Source organism: Apis laboriosa, unplaced genomic scaffold (assembly GCF_014066325.1).
Source record: "Apis laboriosa isolate Shangri-la unplaced genomic scaffold, ASM1406632v1 scaffold4_cov146, whole genome shotgun sequence".
NCBI classification, from domain to species: Eukaryota; Metazoa; Arthropoda; class Insecta; order Hymenoptera; family Apidae; genus Apis; species Apis laboriosa.
This window is the reverse complement of record NW_025223501.1, coordinates 5,647,817-5,674,355: the sequence shown is the minus strand read 5'-3', so window position 1 is coordinate 5,674,355 and position 26,539 is coordinate 5,647,817. Positions and strand designations below refer to the sequence as shown.

Sequence of the window (26,539 nt, the reverse complement as noted above, 5' to 3'; positions counted from 1 at the left end):
TAAGGTGACATTATATAATTTTGTATCATTTGTATACAGTACTTCTCGGATAAATGATACAACAATGATTTCTTCTAATTTCGTATGTCGAATCATTGTGAATATAAAATAAAGATATAATAATGCTAATTATAAATTAAATTTTAATATTATTATTATTATTAGTATATTACATATGTATATATATATATAATATACAATCTAAAATATATATATATTTATTTTAAATTAATAAAAATTGAATTTTATATTATAATTTTATAATAATTTTATTGCTTTATAAGCATCTAATGGAAAAGTTAAAAATTTATATCTGTATCGATAAATATCTTGTATATTTCGCGAAATTTATTTTATGAATAATAGAAAAAAATGGAGTGAATTTTTAAAATATGTGATCATTTATCCGAGGATTATTGCTACTGTGTCATTCTAAATGAAATTTAATAACAAAGAATATAGAATTTTATTCAGTTTAATTAAATTTATTTAGAAGTATTTATGATACAAATCGGCTTTTCAAGCGATTTATAAGATAAATATTTAATATCACCTATACAAAATTTCAAATCGATCCTAATTGATATTTAAAATTTTTTAATTAGATTTGAAAAAAATAGAAGACATGCAAAAAAACTTTTTGAAAAATACATATAACGCTTACTTAAAAATTTATTTCCTATATCCCTATAATTTGTGAATTGTGATCCCCTTAAGGCTGTTATTTTTAATTAATAATAGTAAATTTTTAATATTTATTTATTTTATTTATTATAATTACATTACATTTTAATTATACTTTATTATATTCTAGGAAATAATCTTTTTTAGGAAATAATTATTTCACTAGTCAAAGACAATGCTAATGATTATTTAATGGTAATAATTTTACGGCAATAAAACCGTATTAATTTTTCAAATTATAAGCAATTTAATTTTGCACTAGAAACAATAATATTAAAATGGAATTTTAATTTTTTTTTTTCCTAAAAAAAATGCGTAATTGATGTTTATTTTACAAATTTGATAAGATTTGCTTAATTTTTTTTATTTATTTTATTTATTTCTAATAATTAATTTATTTACAAAATTATAATGTAAAAATAAAATAAATCTTCCTTAAAATAATAATATTTTATTATAATTTCTTAAAATAATTTTTTTTGACATTCCGTTATTATTAAATAATAACGGAATTCGCAATGTATTAATGTATAAAGATTTATTTTAAGAATCTATTATTCTTCCTTTCTTATATAATAAGAAAGCAAATTTATGTATCCTTATTATCCTCGTTAAAAATATTCATTATCTTAAAAATTTATCTTTTTATTTTATTTCATTTTTAATTATATTTTGATAAAGTTAAGTTTAATGAAATTTAATTAATTTTATAATATAAAAAGTTAATAGATTAAAATAAAAGTGTTGAAATTACAATTCTAATTTTAAATTTATTTTAATTAGATATATTCTTTAATCTTTTAATCTAACTATTAATCATTGTATTTTTTTTACGAAATTTTTTTTTTAAGATACGTAACATTCCATTTATTATAAAAATTGACAAAATAATATTGTCTATTCGAGGAAAGCCGATTCTGTTTACATCTATATTAAAATCCAAATTTTTTCATTTTTTTGAATTACAAAATTATTTTCTATCACAGAAATAAATATAAGTATTCAAACGATGAAACGATCGAAAGCACACATTTATTAATTAAGTACATGGTCAACTTGCCAGCAGTCGCGTTTGTTCAAAGAACGTATCATTGATATTTTAGATTTCATATCAAAAAAACGACATATTTTCTTGAGCAATGAATATTAATATTCAGTATAATATATTAGGGTGGTACAAAAAAATTATTTTTCAACGATGAAAAAGATTTACGTTTAACCTTTTCAAATTTTGTATGGTAAAAATAATTTCTATAAAATTTAGAGGTGTCGCAAGTGTTTTTTGCTTAATTAATTTAAAGCGTTATGATCTTTCATTTTAAACTATTTATAAACATATTTTTTTAATTTTTTAATTCTTATTTTTATTATAGTTAATTATAGTTAATTATACTTAATATTTTTTTCTCTAATCTTATCATAAGTTTTTTATTATAAGTATTAATTATTATAAATTTATTGATATCTCAAAATGAATGTGTAAAACGAATATTCATATCATAAAGGAGCAAATTAAGAATTCTAATTCCAAATTTCTTCGTTCAAAATGATTTGTACATTAGAAAGAAACATTATTTCCTGAAAATAAAAATAAATTGAAATTTATAAAATCAATGAGAATTATAATTTACAAATGATTTGCGGCACCATAAAAAATTTTTTTAATTAAATTCACACTTTAATAGCTTAAATATTGCTATTGAATTATATACAATTTTCATTCTTTTTAGATGTTATAAATTGTAAAAAAAAATATCCCTATATATATATATATGTTTCGTTCCGTCCTCTTATACATTATCTAACATGTCATTTTATTTATCTCTAGTACTTGTTACTTAGCGTGTATATTTATAAATATACAAAATGCACATGCACATATATGCATCTCTCTCTCTCTCTCTCTCTCTCTCTCTCTCTCTCTTGCGCATTCTTTTTCGCTTCTACTCTTGTTCGCTTTTTTCTATTCAATGTTCAATATTTAAAAAAAAATCATTTTAGGAAAAAAATAAGCTAACGGGATGAATAACATGATGTATGATACAAATCCATCGTTTTTCACACGATACGTTCCGCTGACGCGGCCGCTGAAAAGTTTTCCTAATCCATGTATGTATTAAATGAAGGTGAAACGTCACCGGTTCAAACGCATAATTCGTGAAAAGAGGGGATTATTGCGCAAAGTGATGCTTATAGAAAAAGAAAAAGAAAAAAAAGTCTGATGAAAAACATTTAACATTTTTTTCTGTAAATAGAATTATGTATTGAAGATACACGAGTGTGGAAGTATTCTCTTGAACAAATATTAAGAATTATAATTATTTCTTAATTATACATAGCATTATACATAGCATAGCGCTGATACACATTTTGATAATTATCTTTATCTAAATTATTTAAATTATATTAAATAAATTTAATATAAATAAATTTATAATCTTTTAACGCTCAAATTTCATATATAAATTTTTTTTCATTTATTTATTTTTTTTTTTTAATTTTTTTTTTCTTTTTTTTTTTGCTTATTAATTTTTTAAAAGTGTGTGTATAAAATGTACAGATTTTTTTTTGTTCCGAAAATGATTTGTTTATCTATTAAATCATATTTGGATAAATTCTTATTTGATCGACGATAAATTATTTATTCGTAAATTATTTGAATAGAAAATTTCATTTGATATTTTTCATTCATTATTTTTTATATGAATAAAATTTTGCTCAATATTATACATAATAGTACAATAATGGTTAAAATAAAAAATAATAATAATAAAAACAATAGAAATGATAAAATGAAACATAAAATTATCAAGAAGAAGAAGAAATTATAAGAAAGAAGAAAGCGATCATTGTTCGTTTAAAAAGTATATAAGAGTACAAATAACAGTTTATTATTATAAAAATTGTAGAAATTATCATTGTATATAAAAAGTACATTCTTATCTAAAAGATAATGTACATTTTGTAATATAAAATATCATAGTTTCAATGCATACATACACACCCATCATACACTCACCCACCCACGCATACACACATATATCATAACATAAAGTAAATTTTTAAAATAAGATGAGCGTTAAGAGATTAATAAAGATTAGTCAATTATTGATTAATTTTTCTTAACATAATTTATTAATCAGTTAATTAGATAACTAATTAATAACTAAATTTTATAATCAATTTATATTTATAATGAAAAATTTATATTCATCAATGAAAATTTGTTATTTTATATTATTTTGTGTTTTCTGTTATATATTTTGTTAAATTATAAAATTATTATTCGTGGATTATATTTGTATAATAAAATTCTAAATCGAAAATTTCTTTCTTAGGAATGTAATGATATTAATTCAACAAATTTCCAAAAAAAAAAAGAAATGAAACAGAAACTAATGAAGAATTTCTTCACGCGTTGGAAATGAAAATTTTATAAATTTATTTAGCGAGAAAATAACGGTAAAAAGAAAAATATAGAACAACGACATTATCAACTGAGCAGATAAAGTGTATCAAATTTTGCGCAATAACCCTGAATAGACTTCTCACGAAAATAAAAAAAAATAAATTTGCCAAATAAGAAAACTTACGCACATAAACATGATTATTAATTTACATTCATATATACATATATACATATACATAATATATATAATATATGATGGAAGAGGATGTACCGTAAGGTGTGCCAATTTTTTAATTTTACATCGGTTCATGATAAATGGAAATGTACATTTGTACAATATGATTCGCTAGAAGCCCCAAAATTAGTAACTATAATCCAAAATCGTATGATATAAAAAATAATATATATTAGATAACTCTAAAAATGATTAAACAATGACATAAATGTTTAATAATTCGTATCCACTATTAGAAAGAATTTCTCTTGATATATCACAAAAATCGACACATTTATTTTGAATTTCAAGTCTCTTAAATATTAACCATTTTTGTCATATTGGCAAATACAAAAGAAACTCTGAATTCTGAATTAAATTTCAATAGTAACTAGATTTCGATTTTTGAATATTTATCCATTTTTTACTGTATCAATTTTAAAATTACAGATCAATTCTACATTTGCATCGAACTAATCGAAATTATTATTTTTGGGGTCTCTAACGAAAGAATTATTATGTATATTCTCGACGAATCTGCGGTGTCCAAACTGTTTTCTATTTACGCGTATTCAAGTGCTCCCTTGTTTACCTATAATTATGTACATCGATCTTCCGTTTGAACAAATAGATTTTACATCGATCTTATAAGTTCTTAACCATCACACAAATATAATCAATTCTATCGATTAACATAAAAATTTCGCGCTAAGATTCACCAGATTTTTGAAAAATCAAATCTGAAATCTTTGAAAAATCATAAAGAAATCATTTAACTGATTCATAATCGTTAATTACGCTAGAAATATTTATTGCATTAACTGCGGACGTGTTCAAATTTTGACTGTTAAAATGATTCACAAAAATAACTGTGTAACAAGTATTGAATTTTTTAATTACAGTTTACGATTGTTCATTTTATTATACTTTTACCGGAAAATAAATAATAATGCATACCTTACCGAGCACCTTTTGTGTAGCCAGTATACATTACGTAGTGTTGTAGAACATTTGTATTTTATTCTCGCCATGGGAAATATACTTAAACAATTGTATTCTATATATGGAGATAAATTTCAACGACAAAAATTTTCTTATTTTTTTTCAATTATAAATTTAATTATGAATTTTTCTATTTCTTCATAGATATTTCATAGGTTTGGTTTAACAACTTTCTTGAATCGTTTCATTATCTTTCCTCCAGGACACACAGGTAACGGTTGTCGTAACTTTTTATTTTTTTAATTGTCGTATGATTGCCATGAAGTATATAATTTTTCACACGTCTAGATACAAAAATATTGTAAACACTGCAAAACTTATACGTAGTAGAGCACAAAGTAAAACGAAAAAAGAAAAAAAAAAAAGAATTGTATCATTCGTTTCAAATGATGATGTCTTTACATAAGCGTATATTGAAATAACAAAAATGGTGTGCGACTTTTTTTAACTATACATTACTGTAAACACCAATATACTCAATCTATGTTTATATACGTGTTTTATATTAACAAAAAATACATAAAGTGACAAAAACGTTACGTAACTGGAAAAAAGACGTATAGAAAAAACTGTATGTAATACCAGTAGAATCTGGATAAAATATACTATCTGTAATGAATAAGAGTTTTATTTTTTAGATAAATAATTCCCAATTTAAATTTTTATTTTTTTATTTTTTTTTATACCCAATTATAGGTACAATAATAAAGTTTCTACAGTATCTTCTAAAATAATATAAGAATTTATAAAGCATTTTTCAAATTCACTACTACAACTCACTACAATTCACATATACATTATTATTATAATTTGTTCACTAAATATATTAAAATTGCTATTATAAAAAAACAAATTTAAAATTGATTTAAATATAAAATTTCATTGTAAATTTAGATTTTAAAGATTTTAAACAATCAAAAACAAATCAGTAATTATGTTCAATGTATGTCATAATGTATTTAATATTCATTTAAAGAATTATTATAAAATAATTCCTTACAATTATCTTTACAATTAAATAAAAGACAAAATTAATAGAAGAAAAGAAGACAACAATTTTTATTGCAAACTACTTGATATTCCAAATGTTAGGAATGACAAGAAATCTATTTTATTAATTTTATCTATTATACAATTAGTAATAAGTTACATAGAAAAAGAGTATATACTTTTCAAGTCATATTTAAATATTATATAAATTTCTACATATAAATATTTCTACATTAAATATTTTAAGAATATGGCACATATTTACAATATAATTATTTATTTAAAAAATTATTTAATTAATTCATCATCATATAATCTTTAAAAATTTTTTTTAAAGAAAAACATAATCGAACATATTTTAATGTACACTATTTTTAATTGTAAAGACATATATCACAGTCACAAAATCTATTTGTAATGTTTATATGTTTTAAAGCTAATTAGATATATTTTTGGAGATTTTGAACTTTGTTCAAGTCAATATGATATAAACTTTTATTTTTTCTTGTCTCTTTAGTATATACGCGTTTTATTTAACAGATTAATTATTAATAATATGATAATTATTATCAATCAAGAGATAATAAAGATCTAATCCATTGAAATCCAACATTTTTTTATTGCAATTTTTCATTTGTAATTTTTTTTTAATTAATTTATATTATTCTATCTTTAATCATGATAATTATAAAAAAATTTAAGAATTTACTACTTTATTTCTTCTATTCCTTTACTTAGATTTCATAATAGCAGTTGGATGTTAATGGATATTGCCATTTAATGTTTTAATTTATTATTTTACTTTCTATCTAGTATACGTATATATATTTCATTTTGTATGCAAGTCAAACTGTAAGTTCAGGAAATATATTTATTAAAATCTGATCTAATAAAACATATGCTAGATGTTTATTGAAAGGTGCATTTTGTAATGAATCCAAAATGAAATCCATTATTTCAATCCATGGTTTATAAAATCCCATTAACCAATAAGGTAACAAACCATACAATCCTTTTTTTGCTGTTTCATAATAATTTCGACGATTAATTTGAAAAGATGAATCCTTTGTATGATTTTTATCATCCATTACTTTTGCATGCAAAAGTTTTACCACAGTAGCTGCACGGCCACTGTTTAAAAGTTTTGCTAACACATTATAGAGTAGAATATTGGCATATGGATCCATCTTTGCTGATTGTGATGATGAAATAAATATCCAGAAAATTCGTGAAATTATTGATGGCACATTCAATAACCTGATCACTAAAAAAATAATAATTGAATATTTATAATTAGAAATTATTTATAAAATAAATAAATTAAAATTATTTTAAAATATGTTGATTATATATGTTGTATATTATATTCTATTAATAATTTATTTTTTATTTGTATCTATATTCATTTTGTGTATTCTTGTTTTAATCATTATTTTATATTTATTCACTGAGATAAAAATAAGATTTTTTTTAATTTCAAATAAAAGAAAAGCATAATAATAATATAAAACATTAATTTAAAAAGAAAAATAAAAAAAAAGAAACTTACCAGCATCTACAACACGGAAAGATTGACTCTTAATATGAGATCGTTCCAATGAAGAAGATAAAATCCGAAAATTAAGATCTAAATTAAGATTGTTTCCGAATATTCCGAATAATAAATCACGATGTCCTTTTTTCTCTGTTTCATTTATTGTTGAATCGCTTGATGGTTCAATTCCAATATCCGTGTAATCATTTTTGATATTAGTGGAAGCTAAAAACACTGACATAAATTTATCTAAATGTTGTCCTTTCTCTTTTCGTAATTTATATGCCATATTTTGATATAATATGCCAATATCCGGTGTGCTATAATTTGTAAAGTAAGGTTTTAAATTTGGCACAGTCAAAAAATTATATAATAATTCACTACTTCTAAGCACTGGCTTTGATAATAATTTTTCCAAAAAATCTTCATAGCGTTGTCTATTAATAGCACAAGATGAATGTGGATTCTTTCTCGAAGGTAATGGTGAATCACTCAATTCTTTATCTCCATGAAACTCAGTTAATCGTGTTCGTAAAACATAAAAATCTTGATCGCGACGTAAAACTGTCCAAGATTTTCCTTCGGCAATGTTATGTACAGCTATCACGTACAAAGTTTGATTATCTCCAGTTTCAATATGTGGAATACTAATTCGCCATGTTGTTAAATCCCTGTGAAAACTATCATCCGAATACTTGATTTCATTGTAAGGACGAGAAGGATAATCTATTTCTTCACCTTGATATATATCTTGATAGGGCATTCCATCTATTGTAGACGATCTTAATACACCATCGATCTTTGGAAAATGATTCCCTATCTTTGAAGATATGTTTGTAGATCCACTAGTAACACTTAAATAAAAATTATATATATTTTAAAATATCTCTTAGAAAAATTAGTACTAATTCATTTAACCATATAATTCATTATGATTAGTTTATAAAAATGTTAAAAATTGTAAGTTTTTGGCTATTTTATGATTTTATAATAATTAATAACTATTTGTTTTAATAATATAAATAATTAATATTAAAAAATATTAAAAAATTACCTTGTATATGGTATTTGTTTTATTCGACTTGGAACTGCTTGTCCACATAATAAATCATATAACTGTAATATTACATAAAAAATAATTATATAATATTATTAAATTTTATCATATTATATTATTAAAGATTATTAATATATAATTATATAATTAAATATATATATATTTATTAAATAAATATAAAATAAAAACATACAACTATTCCTTACTTGATAACTATGATGGAAAGATGGTAAACAAGTAGATTCTAATAAAGCATGTGCCTCCTGATGTGCTTGATAAAATGGTCGTGAAGTCCTCATTTCCTGAATCTTTTTTGAACCTTTTTCTAAAACTAAGAATAATATTAATACATATAATACAATTATATTCTTGTACATTAATATATTAATATATATTCAAATATCACAAAGTGATTTATGTAATTTAACAATATGAAATAACTTGTAAATTATTTATATAAAAAGTTTCATATAAAAATTATATAAATAATTAATATATAAAAATTAAATATAATAATAAAAAATATAAAAAATATAAATAAATATAATAAAAAATATATAAAAATTATATGTAATAAATTAAAAACTTCTAAAAATTTTAATACTTATTATTGGAATTTTAAAAAAATACTTACTTTGTCTTATCCCTATCGATATATCTTCTGGTAAATGTAAATATTCTGGACCTTCAGGATCTAAGTATGTTGCATACATATTTTGAATATCTGTATACAAACTATTTTCTGCATTCAAACTCATATCTGGATTTAACATACGCTTACTCAAGTCATCTGAAAATATATGTCAGAACTTTTCAAATTTTAATCTATATGCAATAATATTAATTTTAAATTTATTAGAAATTTAAAATTATTAGAAATTTACTGATTTAAAATTTATGTTATAAATATGTTTAATTTAAATTCAAAATTCTAATTCCAGAAAATTTAATTTTAAAAATTACTATTATACTAACTATATCATAAAAATTACTATTAAACTAATATATAAAAATTTTATATATATTTACCAATATCTAAACAGAATTGAAAAAGATTCATGGGTCCAGTTTCTTTAATGTGTTGCATAAACATATATAATAATCGAGGATCATTCAAAATTTCATCCAATGAAGGTTTCAAATTATTCTGCATAACTTTAGATATCAATGGTATTGTCACCCAACATTGCAACATTGGCACATTAATCATATCCATATAATTATACATTGAATTTTCATGATGAGTAGCTAAAGTTATTAATGCATTTATGTTATCTGGATCAGCAATAGCATCTATTGCTGGCAACAAAATCCAATTAGCTAAAATTTCACGAAGTATAACCTAAAAACATAATAAAAAATTATGAAATTTTTAATTATGTTAACTATATTGAATTGGATAAGAAGTCCCCAGGTAATATAGTAAATTTCATTTTAATTAGTCTTTAATTCCTTATAAAGCTAAATTAATAAATTATTTAAAAAGATGTCTTCCTATTATTTTAATAATTAATTAATTATTGATCTTGGAATTAAGAAAAATTAATTAAGTTATAATAAATAATATAACAAAACTAAACTAAACATATAAAACTAAACATATAGTATAAAATAATTGAAAATTTGATTCTTTTCATGAATTCTATCAAGACTTACTTTATTGTTAATAGATACATGAATAGCTGGCAATAAATGTGGTATAATTGCAGTTACTATTCCTCTGAGATAATTTAACTCTGCTTTACGTGAATAACTAGCTGGATGTATTTCACAACCGAAATGATCGATTAATTGATTTCCAAAGGAAGAGATGTCCGATACATCTTTCACTTTCGTGCGCAGTGTTTTCCAATTTTGAGCATGTTGCAATATTAAGGGTATTAAGTGATAAAAGACGACATTAGGGACGTCTGTGCGAAGCAATCGGACTGTAATATTTTTCGTTGCTGTAGCTGTTGCCAAACGAAGTTGCTGTACGAATGCTTCGTTCGTTGAAAAATTCGAATACCATGCGCAAACATATTTCTGTAATAAATCTTCCAAAAGCTGTAAAAGAAAATAATATATTAATTTTTATATTAGATTCGAAAGAATTTTAAAAATAAATACAAATATATATATATATATATATAATAAAATAAAAAATATAATAAAATATATATATAATATTTTTTTCATCATTTAATTACAATAAATGAAATATTTTTTTATTTCTTCTTAAAATTAGCTTTTACAAAAATAAAACAAATAGAATAAAAATATTATTATTATTATTATTATTATTATTATTATTATTATTATTATATATAATAATATTATAATAATATTATTTTACATTGAGATATAAAATCTATATGATATAAACATAGGATAATTACTTGTTCCAAAGCATGATCAAAATCTTTGGGAATTTTGACTTTAGTTGAATGTGGTAACAATTTATGCCTCTTGCAACTGTTATTACTGCAAACACTGCATGGATCTTTAATTTCATAAGTTGGTTTAAAAGTATCACTTAATGCATTCAAATCCACACCTAAGTACTCTAATATAACAAGTCCATAAAAGATACTTGTTATATAGAGACAACATATAATAAGTACCCAAATAATGCTGAAATTTTTTAATAAATAATAAAATTATTTATTTTTTTATTTTTATCTAAAAAATAAACGAAGATTTTTTATGTTAAATATTACGTTTAATATATAAATATATGTAATATATATTAATTATATATATTAATTATACAATAGAATATAGCGATTGTAAAAAAAATTCATATAATTTAGAACATTTTAATTTATTCTTATAACTACATAAATTTTAATAAAAATTCAAAAACTTACTAATAATTACAGAAAAAAATTACAGAAAAAATATTTTTATTATTTATTATTTTATTATTTTTGTTAATAAAAAGCGAAATAATAAAAATAGAAGTATTAGATAACCTAATTACAAAATAATAAAATGAAAATAAAAATATCATTAAGATTAAATAATATAATAATAATACAATAATTTGAAAATATATACTATAAAATAAAGGTATATCAATTACATACCTTTCGAATACAATTAAAACAAACGCAATCAGTATAAAAACAGTCGCTGGAATTATTACATTACATATAGTAATTATTATATTATAAAAATCTTGTATTTTATCAGTAGATATAAATGCCATTTCTTTATTAACAAATCTTTTTATTATAATTAGAGTAAAACATCGTTATCATATTATCTTCGCATAACATTCAAATAACTAAAATATGACACAAGGTTTCAAAGATGGTTTCACAGGATAACATATGATATTAGTATTGAACAATGGAGATATGTATACCTATAGTTACTTAACGTATATCGAAACGCAGAATTAAAAATCGTTTTATATTTTGATAACTAATATAATTTTGTCTCTTTAAAGTATATATTAATTTTATAACCTAATATTAATGTGATATATAGTTAAAAATTAAAACTGATAGTAATTTTCATTTCAAAAGGTCAAAAATTTAAGTCAAAACTTTTATCTCCTTGTTTTTATAAGAATTCATTTTAATTTAAGACTTACTTAAATTTATTTGTATATTATTTATTTTTTAAAAATATTCTTATTTAAAAATTATTAATAAATTTTTATATTTTTAAATACATCTTAACAAATTTATGATTAAAATCTTGATTTATATCATATTAGAAATTTTATAATAATAAATATAATCATATAAAACTTATTTCAATGGCAATATTTCCTCCGGATCCAAAATATATCTTTCGTGGTAACATGGGTTCTGTAAATTGTATTCTTTTTCAAGTAACTTCCAACATAGAACATCTTTATGCAGGTACTGCTAAAGGCAATATCCATGTTTGGGATTTAAATGTAAATAGAACACTTTATATTTTTATCAAGTAATTTTCAAATATCAATATTATAGAATAAAATAAAATATATAAAAGTTTGAATTATGTAAATAATTCAAATAATAATAATAATAATATATATATATAATATATATTATAATATATATATAATATGTATATTATAATATATATAATAATATTATAATATATATAATATATATATTATAATATATATAATAATATTATATAACATATATATAATATAATTTTTTAAATAATTTTATAATTATTAAAATTATAATTATTTATAATTTTTTTATATTAAAGACAAATAGAGAATTATATCAAATTACATCAAATCAGGATTCTTGCTTAAATTTACAAAATTTAAACAATGGCAACTTATTTGTACAACATAAATCTGGTTTATTAAAAGTATATAAGAAAACAGAAGCTCAGTGGATCATACATAAATCAATGAATATAGATTTTTATCATTATTGCAGGTATATATGTATATATACATATATGTAAAATCTTTAATAGTCTTGTAAAAAACTAACTAAATTTTTTTAATAGAATTATTTCTTAAATAAAATAAATTATATTAAAATTTTTTATTGATTTTTGTTAATTTAATTGATATTAATTTAATATATTCACAACAGGTTTCAAGTATTTTCTGATAATGAAATATTTATACCACTTAAAGAATCCACTGTTGGAATTTTATCTTCAATTACTTTTAATATAGAATTGAAATTGAATACTTCAAATTTTCAAAATTTAGGAGAAGTAATGGCTATTAAACCACTAAAAAATGAAAAATTAGTTTTAATTGCTTATGAAGTAGGAAAATTAATCCTATGGGATGTTCGACAAAATAAAATATTAAATTCTTTAACTGTAGAAACATGTCCAATGACTTTAGATTTTGATACTACTTTAATGAAAGGAGTTATTGCTGGTCCTTCTGACAATTTACAGGTAAAAATTAAAAATAAATATAAAATGAATATAAAAAATGAATTAATTAAAAATTAGAACTGATATAAATTTACATATAATGATATAAATTTTTAATTTTTAGATATTTACATTATCAGTTAATCATTTATTAAATAATAAAAATAAGATAACTATAACAAATCCTGGTACTTCTATAATAACAATTAGACCTGATGCTAAAATTATGGCTGTTGGTGGATGGGATAGTCGAGTTAGAATATTTTCTTGGAAAAGTTTAAAACCATTAGCTGTTTTAACTCAACATAAAGATACTGTACAAGATATTAATTATTCTATACAAGGAATAAAAGTATATGATAACAAATGTATAATGGCTACAGCTGCAAAAGATGGATATATTGCATTATGGGATATTTATAATTAAACTTTATTAATGAAAAGCTATTAAATAATTTAAATAATGATTTTTTCAACTAATTAAAAATTATCTATTAATCTGTATAAAAGTGTAATCAAATTATATGAAATAATTTCATACAATATATATGAAATTATATAATATTTTATTGTACTTCAATTCGTGTAAATATTAATTTTTTATTAATAAATTATGTATTTAATATCATATATAAAACATATAATTAAAAAGTTATTAAAATATATATATATTAATGTATATTATATTTGTATATTAGTTTTTGTTTTTTAATTGAAATTCTATTTAAATAAAAATTAAGAATATAAAATTATTAAAATTATGTTTAGAATTATATAGAATACAATTATATAGAAACAAAAATTTAAAAAGTAGAAGTAATAATATTTTTTTTAAATTTTTTCTAAGTAGATGTATAATTTAAAAAATATAAATTATAAAATTTTTTATAATGATACAATCATTGAAAATTATTTTAATTTAATAATTTAATTATTTATTATAAATTTGCAACTTATTGGTATTTAAGCTATTTATAGAGGTTAATGTTTCGAATGTGTTTATTTCCAATAATCGCTTATATTATTTATCTTAAATTATTATATTTTATTAAAATTTATACATAAATAGATGTAATATAATGATTTATTTTAATTATAATATAATATAATGAAATTCAAACAATATTAATTAGAATTTATAGTATATTCTAAGATATATTATTATATCTTAATCTTAATACTACTGTTATAATAATTATTATGTTATATTTAATTATTAATGATTGATAATTATTATTTACTTATTTTTGCTATATTAAATATTAAATATTGTTATTTAAATTTTATCTAACATAGTATATTTGTTCAACATGTTTATTACACAAATATCAATTTTGAATAGAAATTTTTGTTTAAAACAAAATGTATCATTACAAATTTTAAAATATTCAAGTGTGATTAGAAAACAAACGCCAGTTGAATATTGTTTGGAATTAGTTAGGTACTTTATAATTATTGATAACAAGTATATGTGTGGTTATTCTATATATATATTATTTTTAATATTGTTTCATATGTAAAAATTAATAATTAAATAAGTAAAAACATATTTAATTATGGTTTATGAATATTGAAAAAATTTAGGTTTTTTCTAATAAATAAGTAAAAAATTTTTTAAAAAAGATATAAATAAATTTTTATTTCTTAATATTTTAATATTTTTCAGAAATCATGATTATGAAAATTATTTATGTACATTACTATTATCACATAAAAATAAAGCAGCTGCATTTGTAATCCGTGCATTTAATGTTGAAATAGCTCAAATAAAAGACCAAGTGCATGATTACGAAATAGGAAAAATGAGATTAAAATTTTGGATAGATGCATTAAATAATACGTATAAAGGAAATCCTCCAAGAAGTCCTGTTATGTTGGCATTACATACAGTATGATTATTCATTTTATATATCAAATATTATATCAAATTTTAATATCAATTATAATTCTTTATTTATTAAAAATTATGATAGTTTTAAAAAAAATTTTTACAGATTTTACAGAAATATTCTCTTTCTAAACATTATTTCAAACGTCTCATTGATATAAGACTTGAAAAACTTAAAGATTATTCATTTAATGATATAAGTGCAATAGAAAAATATACAGAATATAGTAGTTCTTCCATTTATTATCTTTTATTACAAGCATATGGTGTGACTAATATTGATGCTGATCATGCTGCAAGTCATATGGGCAAGGCTCATGGCATTGTGAATTTAATTCGATCAGTTCCATATAATGCTAGTAAAAGAGTAAATATGTTGCCACAAGATATATTAATGAAACATAATGTATCTACAGAAGCTGTATTACAAGGTCAATCAAGTAAAGATCTTCAAAATGTTATATATGATATAGCTTCTTATGGAAAATTACATTTAGATGCTGTAAGTATATATTAGAAATAAAACTATAATAAAAATAAATTAAAAAATGAAAAAGTAAGAAAAATAATATTTTATATTTTTACTTTATGTATATTTTAATATAAAAACTTTTGTTCTTTTTAGACAATTTCTCTTAAACATAAAGTGGAGAAAGAAGCACATTTAATTTTTTTACCAATAATTTGTCTTCAAAAATATTTAAATGAATTGAGAAGAGTAGATTTTAATATCTTTGATATAAAATTACAGAAAAAGGATCATTTACTTCCTTTGTACTTATATTGGAAAAGTTACACATATTAAACTTGATTTATAAATATTTATTACATAAATTTAGTTTTAATAATTAGTTAGTAATTTAAATTATCTTAATCTTAATTAAAATATTATAAAATTATAAAAAATAATAATCATATATATAATAATAAAATTAAATATTATAATTTCATTAATATATAAATTTTTCAAATTATTATTTTGTGATCTGCTTTTGTGATATTTAGTTATTAATTAATTATTAAGATAGATGTGTATAATATAAAAACTTTCAATAAAAGTTAAAATTACTTCATGCTTTATTAAAAGAAATTCAAAAAATTAAAATAATTTAAATAATTTATTTCAATAACTTATTATCATATTTTAACATGTTTTATTTAATAATATTGTATGAATTTGTTTATAGAAACTAAGCATTTTTTTAAGACTTTTAACTAAAATGTGACTTTACATTTTTTAAACATTACGAAAATAATTTGTATAATTATCACAATCCATTTCTGTAGTATTTAAAGATAAGTCTCCAGTACTACAAGGAATTGTAGGTATATTTGAACCTTGAACTGTGAATCCATGATAATCTTCTTGTTCTGATTCTGTAGAACATGGTAAATTTAAATGGGTAGATACTAATAAATCATTTGTAGATTTTTCTTGTTGTGTATCAAAATCACTTTGTGTATCTAAACTTATAAGACTAGTTTCATCTTCTGCTTTGCTTACATCAAAACTGTCATCACCAATGAAAGATGGAAAATCAAAAGTAGGAGATGGTGTAATACAATCTTCTATTAAAGAAGTTTTTATATCATTTAGTGGTGTAGAATTACTAATTGTAGTAGGACAAACCTGCAATTAATTGTTACATGTAAATTCTTATAGAGCATTTATTAATTTGAAAAAATTACTTACTTGTGGAATAATTGGAGGTGGTAATTGATAGCTTTCAATATCTTCGCAATCTAAATTAGTAGGCAATCTCTGACTGTGTGTAATTAATAATGGAGTTCTGTCCAAAACTGTCTGTACTTCTGATTTCATTTCTTCTTGAAATTGTAATATTTTTTCTTTTAAACTTAATGTTTCGTTCATTATTTCTGTAGTTTTGGCTTTCATTTCATTAAGGAGTGTTATATCTTCACACATTAAATGCAAACTCTATATATATAATAAAATAAATTATATAAAAGATATTGAATTATTCATTCAAAATTATTAAAGGAAGATATAATATATACTTCACATATCATTAAAGCAGATTCCCATGTATTAGCAGGTACACGTTCTCCAGACATATAAGCATTAAAATCTTTTTCATCCATATTCAATGATTCAGCTGTTAAATTTTCAATAAAAGATACTGCACAACACTACAATATTTATTATGTTTTTTTTAAATATCCTATTTTTTTAAATTAATTTAAATTTTGTATAAAATTTTTGTTTTTTTTTTTATTATAAAATAATGTTCTATAATATTTTTAATTAATTATTTTGATAATTAAATATTCCAATAAATATTACCAAATTTGTAAAATAATATCCTCCTTCTCCTGTCATCAATCTGCTTGCATTACAAAACCTAGTAATAAAATTGATGTTACTTTTAAGACGAGCAGGATTAGCTTTTAAAACAATAAAAATTAAGGCAGGAAGAAATTCATCTGCAGATGCAGGTCCACCAACAGATTGTTGTAACATTAAAAATATATTTCGGCAACAATAAATAACACAAGAAAGTTTTTCTTGTGGAGCTTTTGCAGAATCCATATTTAATAAATCTACAATAAATTAAAATTAAATTGTCTTTATATAATTAATATATATTTAGTTAATAATTGCTAACTTATTATATAATTAACTTAATATATAATTGAAAAAATTGTATATTATTGAATTTTTTAAAAACAAACCTGTTATGGAAGTATAAACAAGTTCTCTAACTTCAGAACTGGTTTCATGTATTCGACATTCCAGATTTTTTCCACTAACCCAATTCAATTGTCTGATTCTGTAACATTATATTTATATATAAATTTGAAATTTTATCTGTAATTTATAAATAAGATAAACCTTTTTTGTATTGCTAAATCTTTTTCTTCATCACTTGTAAAAGGTGGACAAAAAAGAATTCTGTAAAGTAAAGTCATTGTATATCTTTCTACATAATCCAATAATTTTTCTTTGATTTCTGGAGTTATATCTGAAATAATAAATTTAAAATATTTGTTTTACTTAAATTTCTTTAAAAAATTCGTTAAATTATTTTATATTTTCAAATTATTTTACTTTAAATTTATTTTTAAAATACCTGCATATTTAACACTATTTTCTAAACGTTTAGCAAATACTTGATAAAAATTTTGTGTAATCTCTGAAAGTTCTTCTATTCTTTTAATATCTTTATTCTGAAGTATTTCAACAATAAATGAATGCATACATTTCTTAACATCTCTTTCTACTGGTGTTTTAGCAATCATAGCTATTAAGTCACGATTATCTGTTTTTACTTTTTCAAGGTCAGGATTATCTTTTGTTAATTCATAAAGTAATTCCTGATATCCCTGTACTTTAAAAAAAAACAAAATTTTTAGAATAATAAAGAATATAAAATAAGGATAAGAATATAAATAATAAATATTTATAGAAAAATATAAATAATAATTTGAAGTATATCTTTTAATATCAATTAAAAAAAATTATATACAAAAATAAATATTAAGTAAGAGGTAATAAGGTAAGACAAATCTACCTTTTGTAACTGGTTTACGAAAAGATATATTTAATAATTTATACTTTTTTTCTTGTACTTTTTTTTCTTCATATTTTTGATGAGCACTAATTGTATTTTTATTTGAAGAAGCACTGAAACATTTATAATATTATTTATCACTAATAACAATAATAATAATAATTATTAATCAAAATAATAGTGTAAATAATTAAAATTTATAAATATATCATTTTCCTTTTATATAAATAAAATATTTTTTATTATATATGAAAATTTTCCTAAATAACTAATTTTTAAAAATAAATATAATAATATATAGTAAGAAAAATATAAGGAATAAATGTAAAAAAAAAATCCAAATGTATAATTTCTAATTATTTTTATGTACAAAGATCTTCCATAAAAAAATATAATTATTTTATTTTGAGTAAATAATTGAATAGAAAATGTAAATTAAATATTATAATAACTATATTAAATTATTATAACATAATTATTATTATAATGTACAATTCTTTAGAAAAATCATTTTTCTGAAATATTTTATATTTAAGATTTAAAATATATTGAATTAAAAATTTTAAAAATTTTTAATTGTAACTAATTTAATATAAATTATATTATAAATTATAAATTAAAAATAAATTATAATCAATAGACATACAAATCATATCCCTGTCCATGAATATTACATTCTGTTTGTGATCTTTGCTTTTGTAAATACTCTCTATAACATTTACTGCAATAACCTTCCCATTCGGCATTTCCATAAAATCCACAACCATTTTTACATTTAAGATCAGCTTCATCAATTCTTAAAGTGGGTGTTTTTGTTGAATACATTTTAAAAAAATTTTTAAGTTCGTAAGTTTTTTTTGTGTATAATATTGATCTTTAATCAATAGGTTAAGCAAAGAAGACAACAAAGTTAATCACATATTGATGTCTTTTAAACGAATAAATTTTAGAGTAAATTAAAGAGAGAAAGTAATGAAAAAGGATAGAGATAAAAATTATGAATCAGCGCCATCTCTAGAGTGTTGCAGATAAAACAAAATATGAACAAAGATAACAAATTATAGAGATAGGGTAAGAATTGCTCTATTTCTGAAAGACATTTTTTTTAAACACAAGATAAAGTAGAGAGCCAAAAACATTTTAAAAGAGATGGTGTTAGTTTTTATCCTATCTTTATCTTTTTCTACTATTTGTTTTTCTTATTTTATTTCATTTGCGGCACTCTAGAGATGGTATTAATTTTATATAATATTATTATTATGTAAAATAATTTTATAATTTTTATTTTATTCTTATTTTTTTCATTATTTTCATTCTTTATTTATATTTGTTCTTAATAAAACAAAATAAATAAATATATATTCAACAATATATAATTTAGAATGAATATTATAAAAATGAATATTTAAAAATTATATTTAACATCGATTTCTGTCAAAATTTGAAAATGATTCACTCTCTTTTTCGTTCCTTATATAAAGAATAAATATATATATTGATGATATTTTTAGAAAATTAATTTTAAAGACCAAAAAAAAACAAAAATTCGTACAATAAAAATGAGGTTTATTAAGTTTGTTTTTAGATGAAATAAAAATAGAATGTATTACTTCATTTAAGAGAAATTTAAATTGCTTATCATTTAATAAATAAATCTGAACCAATATTTTTATATGTCAATTTTTGTATTTATTTTGACTTTTAGAATACTTTTCAAAAGTATCTTAAAATATATTAATACTTTGTATAAAATATTTTATAAAAATTGATTTTATTTTTAATAAAATATTTATTTTTTTGAATTTTTTTTTATAGTAATAATTAATCATTATTTATTATTTACGTATTATTCATTGTAATTGAAAACTATATAATAATTATAATTTTTAAGACTTAAAATTGAAATAAAATATATTAATTTTCAACACATATGTTAAAAAATACAAATTTTTTATTATTTTATAAAATTATTTAATACATATAATTTACATACATATATTCCATTTTTAAAGCTTACTTTAATATTTTTTTGACATATTAATTAGAATTTTTTTTAGTAAAATCATAGAAAATATAATTATAAATATAATTTCAAATTTTGCCGCGCTTTTTATTAAGGTTATTAAGAGAAATGTTTTCGCTATTTAAAAAAGAACAAGAGTTTTAGTTTGTTTTCTCATTTAAAAAGTAAAGAATTAAATGTTTTTTATATTTTGTTAAAAATTTAAAATATATATGACAAAATGATGCATTGTACAAGAATGTTAACTCTTAAAAAGGTATATATTTTATTTAAAATAATAAAAGATTTTAATTAACCTAGTAGTTAAAAATTATTTTTGTATTATTATTAATTTTAATCTTATCTTAAGATAAAGATTATAAATATAAAAGATATATATTAAAAAATATAAACGTTATAATGTTTTTATTGATTTTATTTTTTTTATTTATGATAATAATATTATATATTATTTTTATATTTATAGTATAATAATTATTGTAAATTTTCTTATCATGATTTTTTATTTATAACATCTAATTAAATTAATTTTTCTTTTTAATGTATGGCCTCTAAAATATTTATGATAAAAGATACCTTTGTCGTCCACATTAAAATATATAACAGAATATAAATTTATCAATAATAGTGATATATATTTTTTAATAAAACCTCAATTTCGTCATTTTTATAAAAATGTACATATAAAAAATGTATCTAAGAATTTAATTAAACCAATAAGTCCAAGTGGAATATTTAAAAATTTATTACATAGGTTTGATCTTTTCAGGCAAAAATATGTAAGTATAATTATATTATGAATTTTATAATGTTAAATAATAAATATATATTAAACATTAATACAAATTTATTTATATTTTATTATATTTTAGTATTTAAGTGGATTAGGCTATTTATTATATGATGACATTCCTAGAAATCTTAATTATTCAATATTTTTTAAAGGTATGTTTTTGATTTTAATATTTTATTAATTTAATTTGACATCATTTAATTAGATTTAATAAATTGTTGGATGATTAAATTATTTTTATTTATTAGGTTTTAATATGCCAGATACATTTTTCTCTTGGTTTTTAATCACAGAATTGCATGTTTGGATGTTAATGGTACGTTTTATGGCTGAAGGAGAAAAAGGTAAAGTAGTTGTAAAGAATATTGTCGAAGCCATGTGGCATGATGTTCTTGCAAGAGTAGAATTACTTGGTGTAAGTATTTAAATTATTTATTATCATTGAATTACAATTTATATAAGTATATTTATTTCATATAAAAGTTTTATATTTTAAATTTTAAATTTTATTTTTATTTTAATTTTAATTTTTACTAATCAATTTATTGTGTAAAATATATTTATTTCTTTTTTTAGCCAATTGCTCCAAAAGTGAAAAAGGAACAATTAATGGAATTAACATATCAGTTTAATGCTGCTGTAATTGGTTATGATGAAGGAATTATGTCAGATGATAAAATATTAGCTAGTGCATTATGGAGAAGGTTTTTTTCTTTAGAATGTAACAATCCAGAACATCTAGAAAAACTTTTAATTTATGTTAGAAAACAGGTAATGAAAATATTTTTATTTTCTTATGGCATATTATATAATAATATGATTATTTTGCTTTTAGATTAGTGAATTTGATAAAATTCCACCTGAAAAAGTTTTCCAAAAATCAATAGTAAAATGGGTAGATTTGTAAATTATCAAGTGAAATTTATTAATATTTCTGAATGAATTTGTAAATTTTAACTAGTTATAATTTATATGCAACAAATATATTAAATCTATATATCAAAATTTCATCTTTTATTTCAATTATATTTAATAATTAATAATATAATTAATAATAATAATTAACTTATTAAAATATTACATAATTTAGTTTCTGAACCTACAATTATATGACACAAATATTGTTTTTTACAATTTAAATCACAATTTTCTTGCAATGAAAGTTCTGCTTGTTTGTAAAAATTCCTATAATAACAATAATATAAATAAATTAATGAAAACAAATTATATAAAATATATATAATTTTATATTTAATATTTTATTTTAACTGTATCATACCTATAATATTTGTTTAATAATGTTTCATTCTTTGCTGCTATAGAGAGCCAATCACTTAAAGATTTGGCAGATAAATCAATAAGGTCATATTCTTTTTTAAAGGAATATGATTTATACCAGATTGGTCTAACATGGATATTTTTATTGGCAAAACTGAGATCATACATCCAATTTTGGTAATCAATTACTGCCTGCAAGAAGGAATTAATATATTCTTACACCAAATTAAGATAAGTCTATAATCATTTACATAATTATATTTATTTAGTTTAGATTATTTTTTATTATAAATAAATAAAAAATTAACTTACATAATTACTACAATTCACTACATATATTTTATAATTCGGATTCAATTTTGAATAAGCTGTTATGCTACCACCATTCCAACCAATATGTTTTGGTTCATCAGAATTATAAAATATTGCTATTTCATCATTATGAGTATGTCCATTAAATTCAGCTTTAATTAAATGGGAGAATCTATCAATTATTCTTAAGTATTCTCGTTTCCATGTCTTAAAACAATTATTACTATTAAAAGGTATATGGGATAAAATATGTACAAATTCATTATTCTTTTCTGCTTCAGAAAGAATATTTAGAAGCCATTGCAGTTGATTATCAGGATCTTTTGGATTATACCAAAGCCACCTGAATAAATAAACAAATAATTAAAAAATATATATATATAAAAAATGAATTATAATTAAAATAAATTATAAAATAAAATTTTGAAATTAATAATTATTTTTTAAAAAATTTATTTTTAATAGTAATTATTAATAGCAATTATTACTATTATTATTTTATTATGATTATAAAATCATAATATTTATTTCACATACCAATTGTAAGAGTAACAAATATTACTATTTAAGGCTATAATTCTAAATCCTTTTTTTGGGATAACAGTATAATATCCCCCTTGAAGTATTGTAGAACGTGTAGATTCTGGTAACCAACCATATCCAATCCATAAATTTGCCATTAATTTATAAAGCCAATTTGTAGTTAAATTATCTTGTGTTATATTTTTTGGTGCAAATCTATATTTAATTTAAAAATTTTATATGCAAATGATTCAGTTTAATTACTAAATTAAAAAATATAAAATCAAATGTTTAAAAAAAAAATATCCAAAAAGATTTTTCAAAAATCAAAAATAAAAGACATATTGATATCTTTCAATTATAAAGATATAATTTGCAAAAAATTTATTTTCTAATAATAAAATCAATTTTTCAAAATTAAAATTTCACTAAACTTACTGATTTAAAGGATGTGGTTCATGATTTCCAAGTACTGGATACATTATAGTATTGTTAAAAAGATTATGAATGTAATCATACATTTTTATAAGACTTTGAATATTTCCTTCCTTTGATGTCTCCCATACTCCATGATCTATTATATCACCAGTAAAATATATAAAATCTATATCCTAGAAATTAAAATAAATTTCATTTAAATTGTAATATAAATCTATATCTTATAGTACTTGTAATTTGTTAAGTACATCTAAACTTATGAGCAATATATTCTATATATTAATATAATAATTTAAAAAAAATTACTAATACTAAAATAATTACTAAAATAAAAAAAAATGAAATTTTTAAATAAAAATTAATAAATTTTAAATTTTATGCTTAATTAATCATTGTCTGGATTTTATTAATCTTTTTTTATTGAATTATTTATAATTCTGGTACCTGATGTGTATCCTTCATATGATGTAAAGCATCAATAATTGCATGCCATGGAGTATCACAGGATCGATAATCTCCCCAAAATCCAGCAAATGAAGATATATCAGTTTTATTTTGATCTTTTCGGCAGCAAACTGGTTCTCCACAATTTGCATTACTATTTACTTCATAGAGAGGATCATAATGCAGATCCGTTATTTGTAAAATTTTAATTTGTTCTTGTGTTTCATTTTCAGTAATTGTTATATTAAAATTGTTATTAATATCAATATTCCAATCAAATTTAGAATCATTTAAAGGACAAGACTTAGATTCCAGGACAACACCACAAATTGTACTAGCTGTTAAATTTGGTTTGGAATCTATTATATATAAAATAATAGGCTACAAAAATAAAAAATTATGATAATCTATAAATAAAATTAAAATATTTTGATAAATAAAATGATAAATAAATAGTTAAATATAAAGCTTAATTACCAAGTTTGATTCAATAACTCCTCTACATACTTTTTCTGTTTGGATGTTTAAAAGCACACATAAATTAATTACATTGTTTCTTATATCTTCTTCAGACATTCCTTTATGTCGTAAATTTATAAATGTTGTTAAAATTGTTTTACATATTATACATATTTTAGTACTTGAATTAGCTGGGAAAGATCTCCAATCAGAGTTTTGAAGTTCCATGGGAATCTTTAAAAAGTTAATCATATTCTTGAACAATTCTCCTTCATGGTTTAAATTTGTCCATAATTCAATTTCATTTGAAAATGAAATTATATCTACATCTGTTAATAAATAAATTTTTTATTATTTTTATTAAACAATTCAAAAAAAATAATTAATATAATAAATAAATAAAATAATAATTAATAAATAATAATAATTAAATAAAATAATTTTCTTAAAAATTTTAATTAGCAAAAGAAAATTAAAATTTATAAATTACATTAAATTTAATTCTTTATTTATATTATATTTATAATTGAATTAAATATAATTCTTTAAATAATATTTTATTAATTTAAATACAATATATGTTTATTAGAATATTATTCAATTAGAAAATATTATTAGTTTTATTATTATTCGTAATTATAACATATATCGTATATAACATATTTTTATTAAAAAATGAAAATACTTTTATTTTCTTAAATTTATTTTTATTAATTTACATTTAATTTTTAATTTTATAATTTACTTTAAATTAATTATTTTATCTCACCTTCTATATTTAAAGCGGAACTATTAATAATTAAAATTAATAAACTCAAAATTAATTGTTGGAACATTTTGTTTTTCCACTTCAATTCAATTCAATACTACGTTTAATTCAATGTTTCCGTTGTTTCCCCCTTTTTTTTTATCTTGTTTGAATATTTTTTTACTGATAAATGGTGCAATATTTTCTTGAAATGATTATTCTCTGATTTTAAAAATAAACATTCAATATTAAGAAATATAATTAAAATTTAAATAATCTTATATACTACACATTACATCTAAAGTTTTAATATATTTAAAAAAGTAATATATATATATATATATATATATATATATATATATATATATATAT

At 19.9% G+C, this 26,539-nt stretch overlaps 6 protein-coding genes across 8 annotated transcripts; 3 read left to right on the top strand and 3 right to left on the bottom strand.

The window, feature by feature from the left end:
* Positions 1 to 6,694: 6,694 nt before the first annotated feature.
* LOC122717373 (sorting nexin-14-like) lies at positions 6,695 to 12,369 on the bottom strand. The gene is made up of 9 exons (XM_043941403.1): positions 11,959 to 12,369; positions 11,269 to 11,503; positions 10,547 to 10,936; positions 9,920 to 10,232; positions 9,525 to 9,680; positions 9,097 to 9,221; positions 8,888 to 8,949; positions 7,849 to 8,687; positions 6,695 to 7,563 (listed from the first exon to the last, which is right to left on the bottom strand). The coding sequence occupies exons 1-9, from the start codon at positions 12,078 to 12,080 to the stop codon at positions 7,145 to 7,147; spliced, it is 2,661 nt and encodes an 886-aa protein (XP_043797338.1). The 5' UTR covers positions 12,081 to 12,369; the 3' UTR covers positions 6,695 to 7,144.
* A 151-nt stretch (positions 12,370 to 12,520) lies between these two features.
* LOC122717374 (guanine nucleotide-binding protein subunit beta-like protein 1) lies at positions 12,521 to 14,258 on the top strand. 2 transcript variants are annotated; one of them, XM_043941404.1, is made up of 4 exons: positions 12,521 to 12,782; positions 13,091 to 13,269; positions 13,432 to 13,750; positions 13,854 to 14,258. In XM_043941404.1, exons 1-4 carry the CDS (start codon positions 12,639 to 12,641, stop codon positions 14,154 to 14,156), a joined length of 945 nt encoding a protein of 314 aa, XP_043797339.1. In that variant the 5' UTR covers positions 12,521 to 12,638; the 3' UTR covers positions 14,157 to 14,258. The 2 variants fall into 2 exon arrangements, with proteins under 2 accessions (XP_043797339.1, XP_043797340.1); XM_043941405.1 differs by having other exon boundaries at positions 12,642 to 12,744.
* Positions 14,259 to 14,970: 712 nt separating this feature from the next.
* LOC122717375 (NADH dehydrogenase (ubiquinone) complex I, assembly factor 6) lies at positions 14,971 to 16,422 on the top strand. The gene is made up of 4 exons (XM_043941406.1): positions 14,971 to 15,170; positions 15,396 to 15,618; positions 15,724 to 16,119; positions 16,243 to 16,422. Exons 1-4 carry the CDS (start codon positions 15,040 to 15,042, stop codon positions 16,420 to 16,422), a joined length of 930 nt encoding a protein of 309 aa, XP_043797341.1. The 5' UTR covers positions 14,971 to 15,039.
* A 250-nt stretch (positions 16,423 to 16,672) lies between these two features.
* On the bottom strand, positions 16,673 to 20,154 carry LOC122717112 (rab5 GDP/GTP exchange factor). 2 transcript variants are annotated; one of them, XM_043940858.1, is made up of 10 exons: positions 19,797 to 20,154; positions 19,151 to 19,263; positions 18,710 to 18,967; positions 18,472 to 18,601; positions 18,312 to 18,409; positions 17,923 to 18,179; positions 17,637 to 17,768; positions 17,311 to 17,556; positions 17,122 to 17,247; positions 16,673 to 16,994 (listed from the first exon to the last, which is right to left on the bottom strand). In XM_043940858.1, the coding sequence occupies exons 1-10, from the start codon at positions 19,973 to 19,975 to the stop codon at positions 16,908 to 16,910; spliced, it is 1,626 nt and encodes a 541-aa protein (XP_043796793.1). In that variant the 5' UTR covers positions 19,976 to 20,154; the 3' UTR covers positions 16,673 to 16,907. The 2 variants fall into 2 exon arrangements, with proteins under 2 accessions (XP_043796793.1, XP_043796792.1); XM_043940857.1 differs by having other exon boundaries at positions 16,673 to 17,247; positions 19,797 to 20,153.
* Positions 20,155 to 21,288: 1,134 nt separating this feature from the next.
* On the top strand, positions 21,289 to 22,971 carry LOC122716977 (ubiquinol-cytochrome-c reductase complex assembly factor 1). Its single transcript, XM_043940592.1, has 6 exons — positions 21,289 to 21,429; positions 21,746 to 21,952; positions 22,046 to 22,118; positions 22,215 to 22,381; positions 22,543 to 22,737; positions 22,802 to 22,971. The coding sequence occupies exons 1-6, from the start codon at positions 21,394 to 21,396 to the stop codon at positions 22,871 to 22,873; spliced, it is 750 nt and encodes a 249-aa protein (XP_043796527.1). The 5' UTR covers positions 21,289 to 21,393; the 3' UTR covers positions 22,874 to 22,971.
* On the bottom strand, positions 22,964 to 26,325 carry LOC122716976 (sphingomyelin phosphodiesterase 1-like). Its single transcript, XM_043940591.1, has 8 exons — positions 26,189 to 26,325; positions 25,438 to 25,748; positions 24,961 to 25,341; positions 24,517 to 24,689; positions 24,094 to 24,294; positions 23,557 to 23,899; positions 23,246 to 23,436; positions 22,964 to 23,151 (listed from the first exon to the last, which is right to left on the bottom strand). Exons 1-8 carry the CDS (start codon positions 26,253 to 26,255, stop codon positions 23,028 to 23,030), a joined length of 1,791 nt encoding a protein of 596 aa, XP_043796526.1. The 5' UTR covers positions 26,256 to 26,325; the 3' UTR covers positions 22,964 to 23,027.
* Positions 26,326 to 26,539: the final 214 nt, after the last annotated feature.

Coding starts and splice junctions, on each gene's coding strand:
- LOC122717373 (XM_043941403.1), bottom strand. CDS start 12,080: ATGGCATTTATATCTACTGATAAAATACAAGATTTTTATAATATAATA. Junction 9,681..9,919: donor TCAATTCTGTTTAGATATTG/GTAAATATATAT, acceptor ATATATTTTCAG/ATGACTTGAGTAAGCGTATG. Junction 8,950..9,096: donor CTTTCCATCATAGTTATCAA/GTAAGGAATAGT, acceptor GTAATATTACAG/TTATATGATTTATTATGTGG.
- LOC122717374 (XM_043941404.1), top strand. CDS start 12,639: ATGGCAATATTTCCTCCGGATCCAAAATATATCTTTCGTGGTAACATG. Junction 12,783..13,090: donor TCCATGTTTGGGATTTAAAT/GTAAATAGAACA, acceptor TTTATATTAAAG/ACAAATAGAGAATTATATCA. Junction 13,751..13,853: donor GTCCTTCTGACAATTTACAG/GTAAAAATTAAA, acceptor TTTAATTTTTAG/ATATTTACATTATCAGTTAA.
- LOC122717375 (XM_043941406.1), top strand. CDS start 15,040: ATGTTTATTACACAAATATCAATTTTGAATAGAAATTTTTGTTTAAAA. Junction 15,171..15,395: donor TATTGTTTGGAATTAGTTAG/GTACTTTATAAT, acceptor AATATTTTTCAG/AAATCATGATTATGAAAATT. Junction 16,120..16,242: donor GAAAATTACATTTAGATGCT/GTAAGTATATAT, acceptor TGTTCTTTTTAG/ACAATTTCTCTTAAACATAA.
- LOC122717112 (XM_043940857.1), bottom strand. CDS start 19,975: ATGTATTCAACAAAAACACCCACTTTAAGAATTGATGAAGCTGATCTT. Junction 18,410..18,471: donor GATTTAGCAATACAAAAAAG/GTTTATCTTATT, acceptor ATAATGTTACAG/AATCAGACAATTGAATTGGG. Junction 17,769..17,922: donor GATATTATTTTACAAATTTG/GTAATATTTATT, acceptor TAAATATTGTAG/TGTTGTGCAGTATCTTTTAT.
- LOC122716977 (XM_043940592.1), top strand. CDS start 21,394: ATGATGCATTGTACAAGAATGTTAACTCTTAAAAAG. Junction 22,119..22,214: donor TTATTCAATATTTTTTAAAG/GTATGTTTTTGA, acceptor TTTATTTATTAG/GTTTTAATATGCCAGATACA. Junction 22,382..22,542: donor CAAGAGTAGAATTACTTGGT/GTAAGTATTTAA, acceptor TTCTTTTTTTAG/CCAATTGCTCCAAAAGTGAA.
- LOC122716976 (XM_043940591.1), bottom strand. CDS start 26,255: ATGTTCCAACAATTAATTTTGAGTTTATTAATTTTAATTATTAATAGT. Junction 24,690..24,960: donor ATATGAAGGATACACATCAG/GTACCAGAATTA, acceptor TTTAATTTCTAG/GATATAGATTTTATATATTT. Junction 23,900..24,093: donor ATTTGTTACTCTTACAATTG/GTATGTGAAATA, acceptor TTATTTATTCAG/GTGGCTTTGGTATAATCCAA.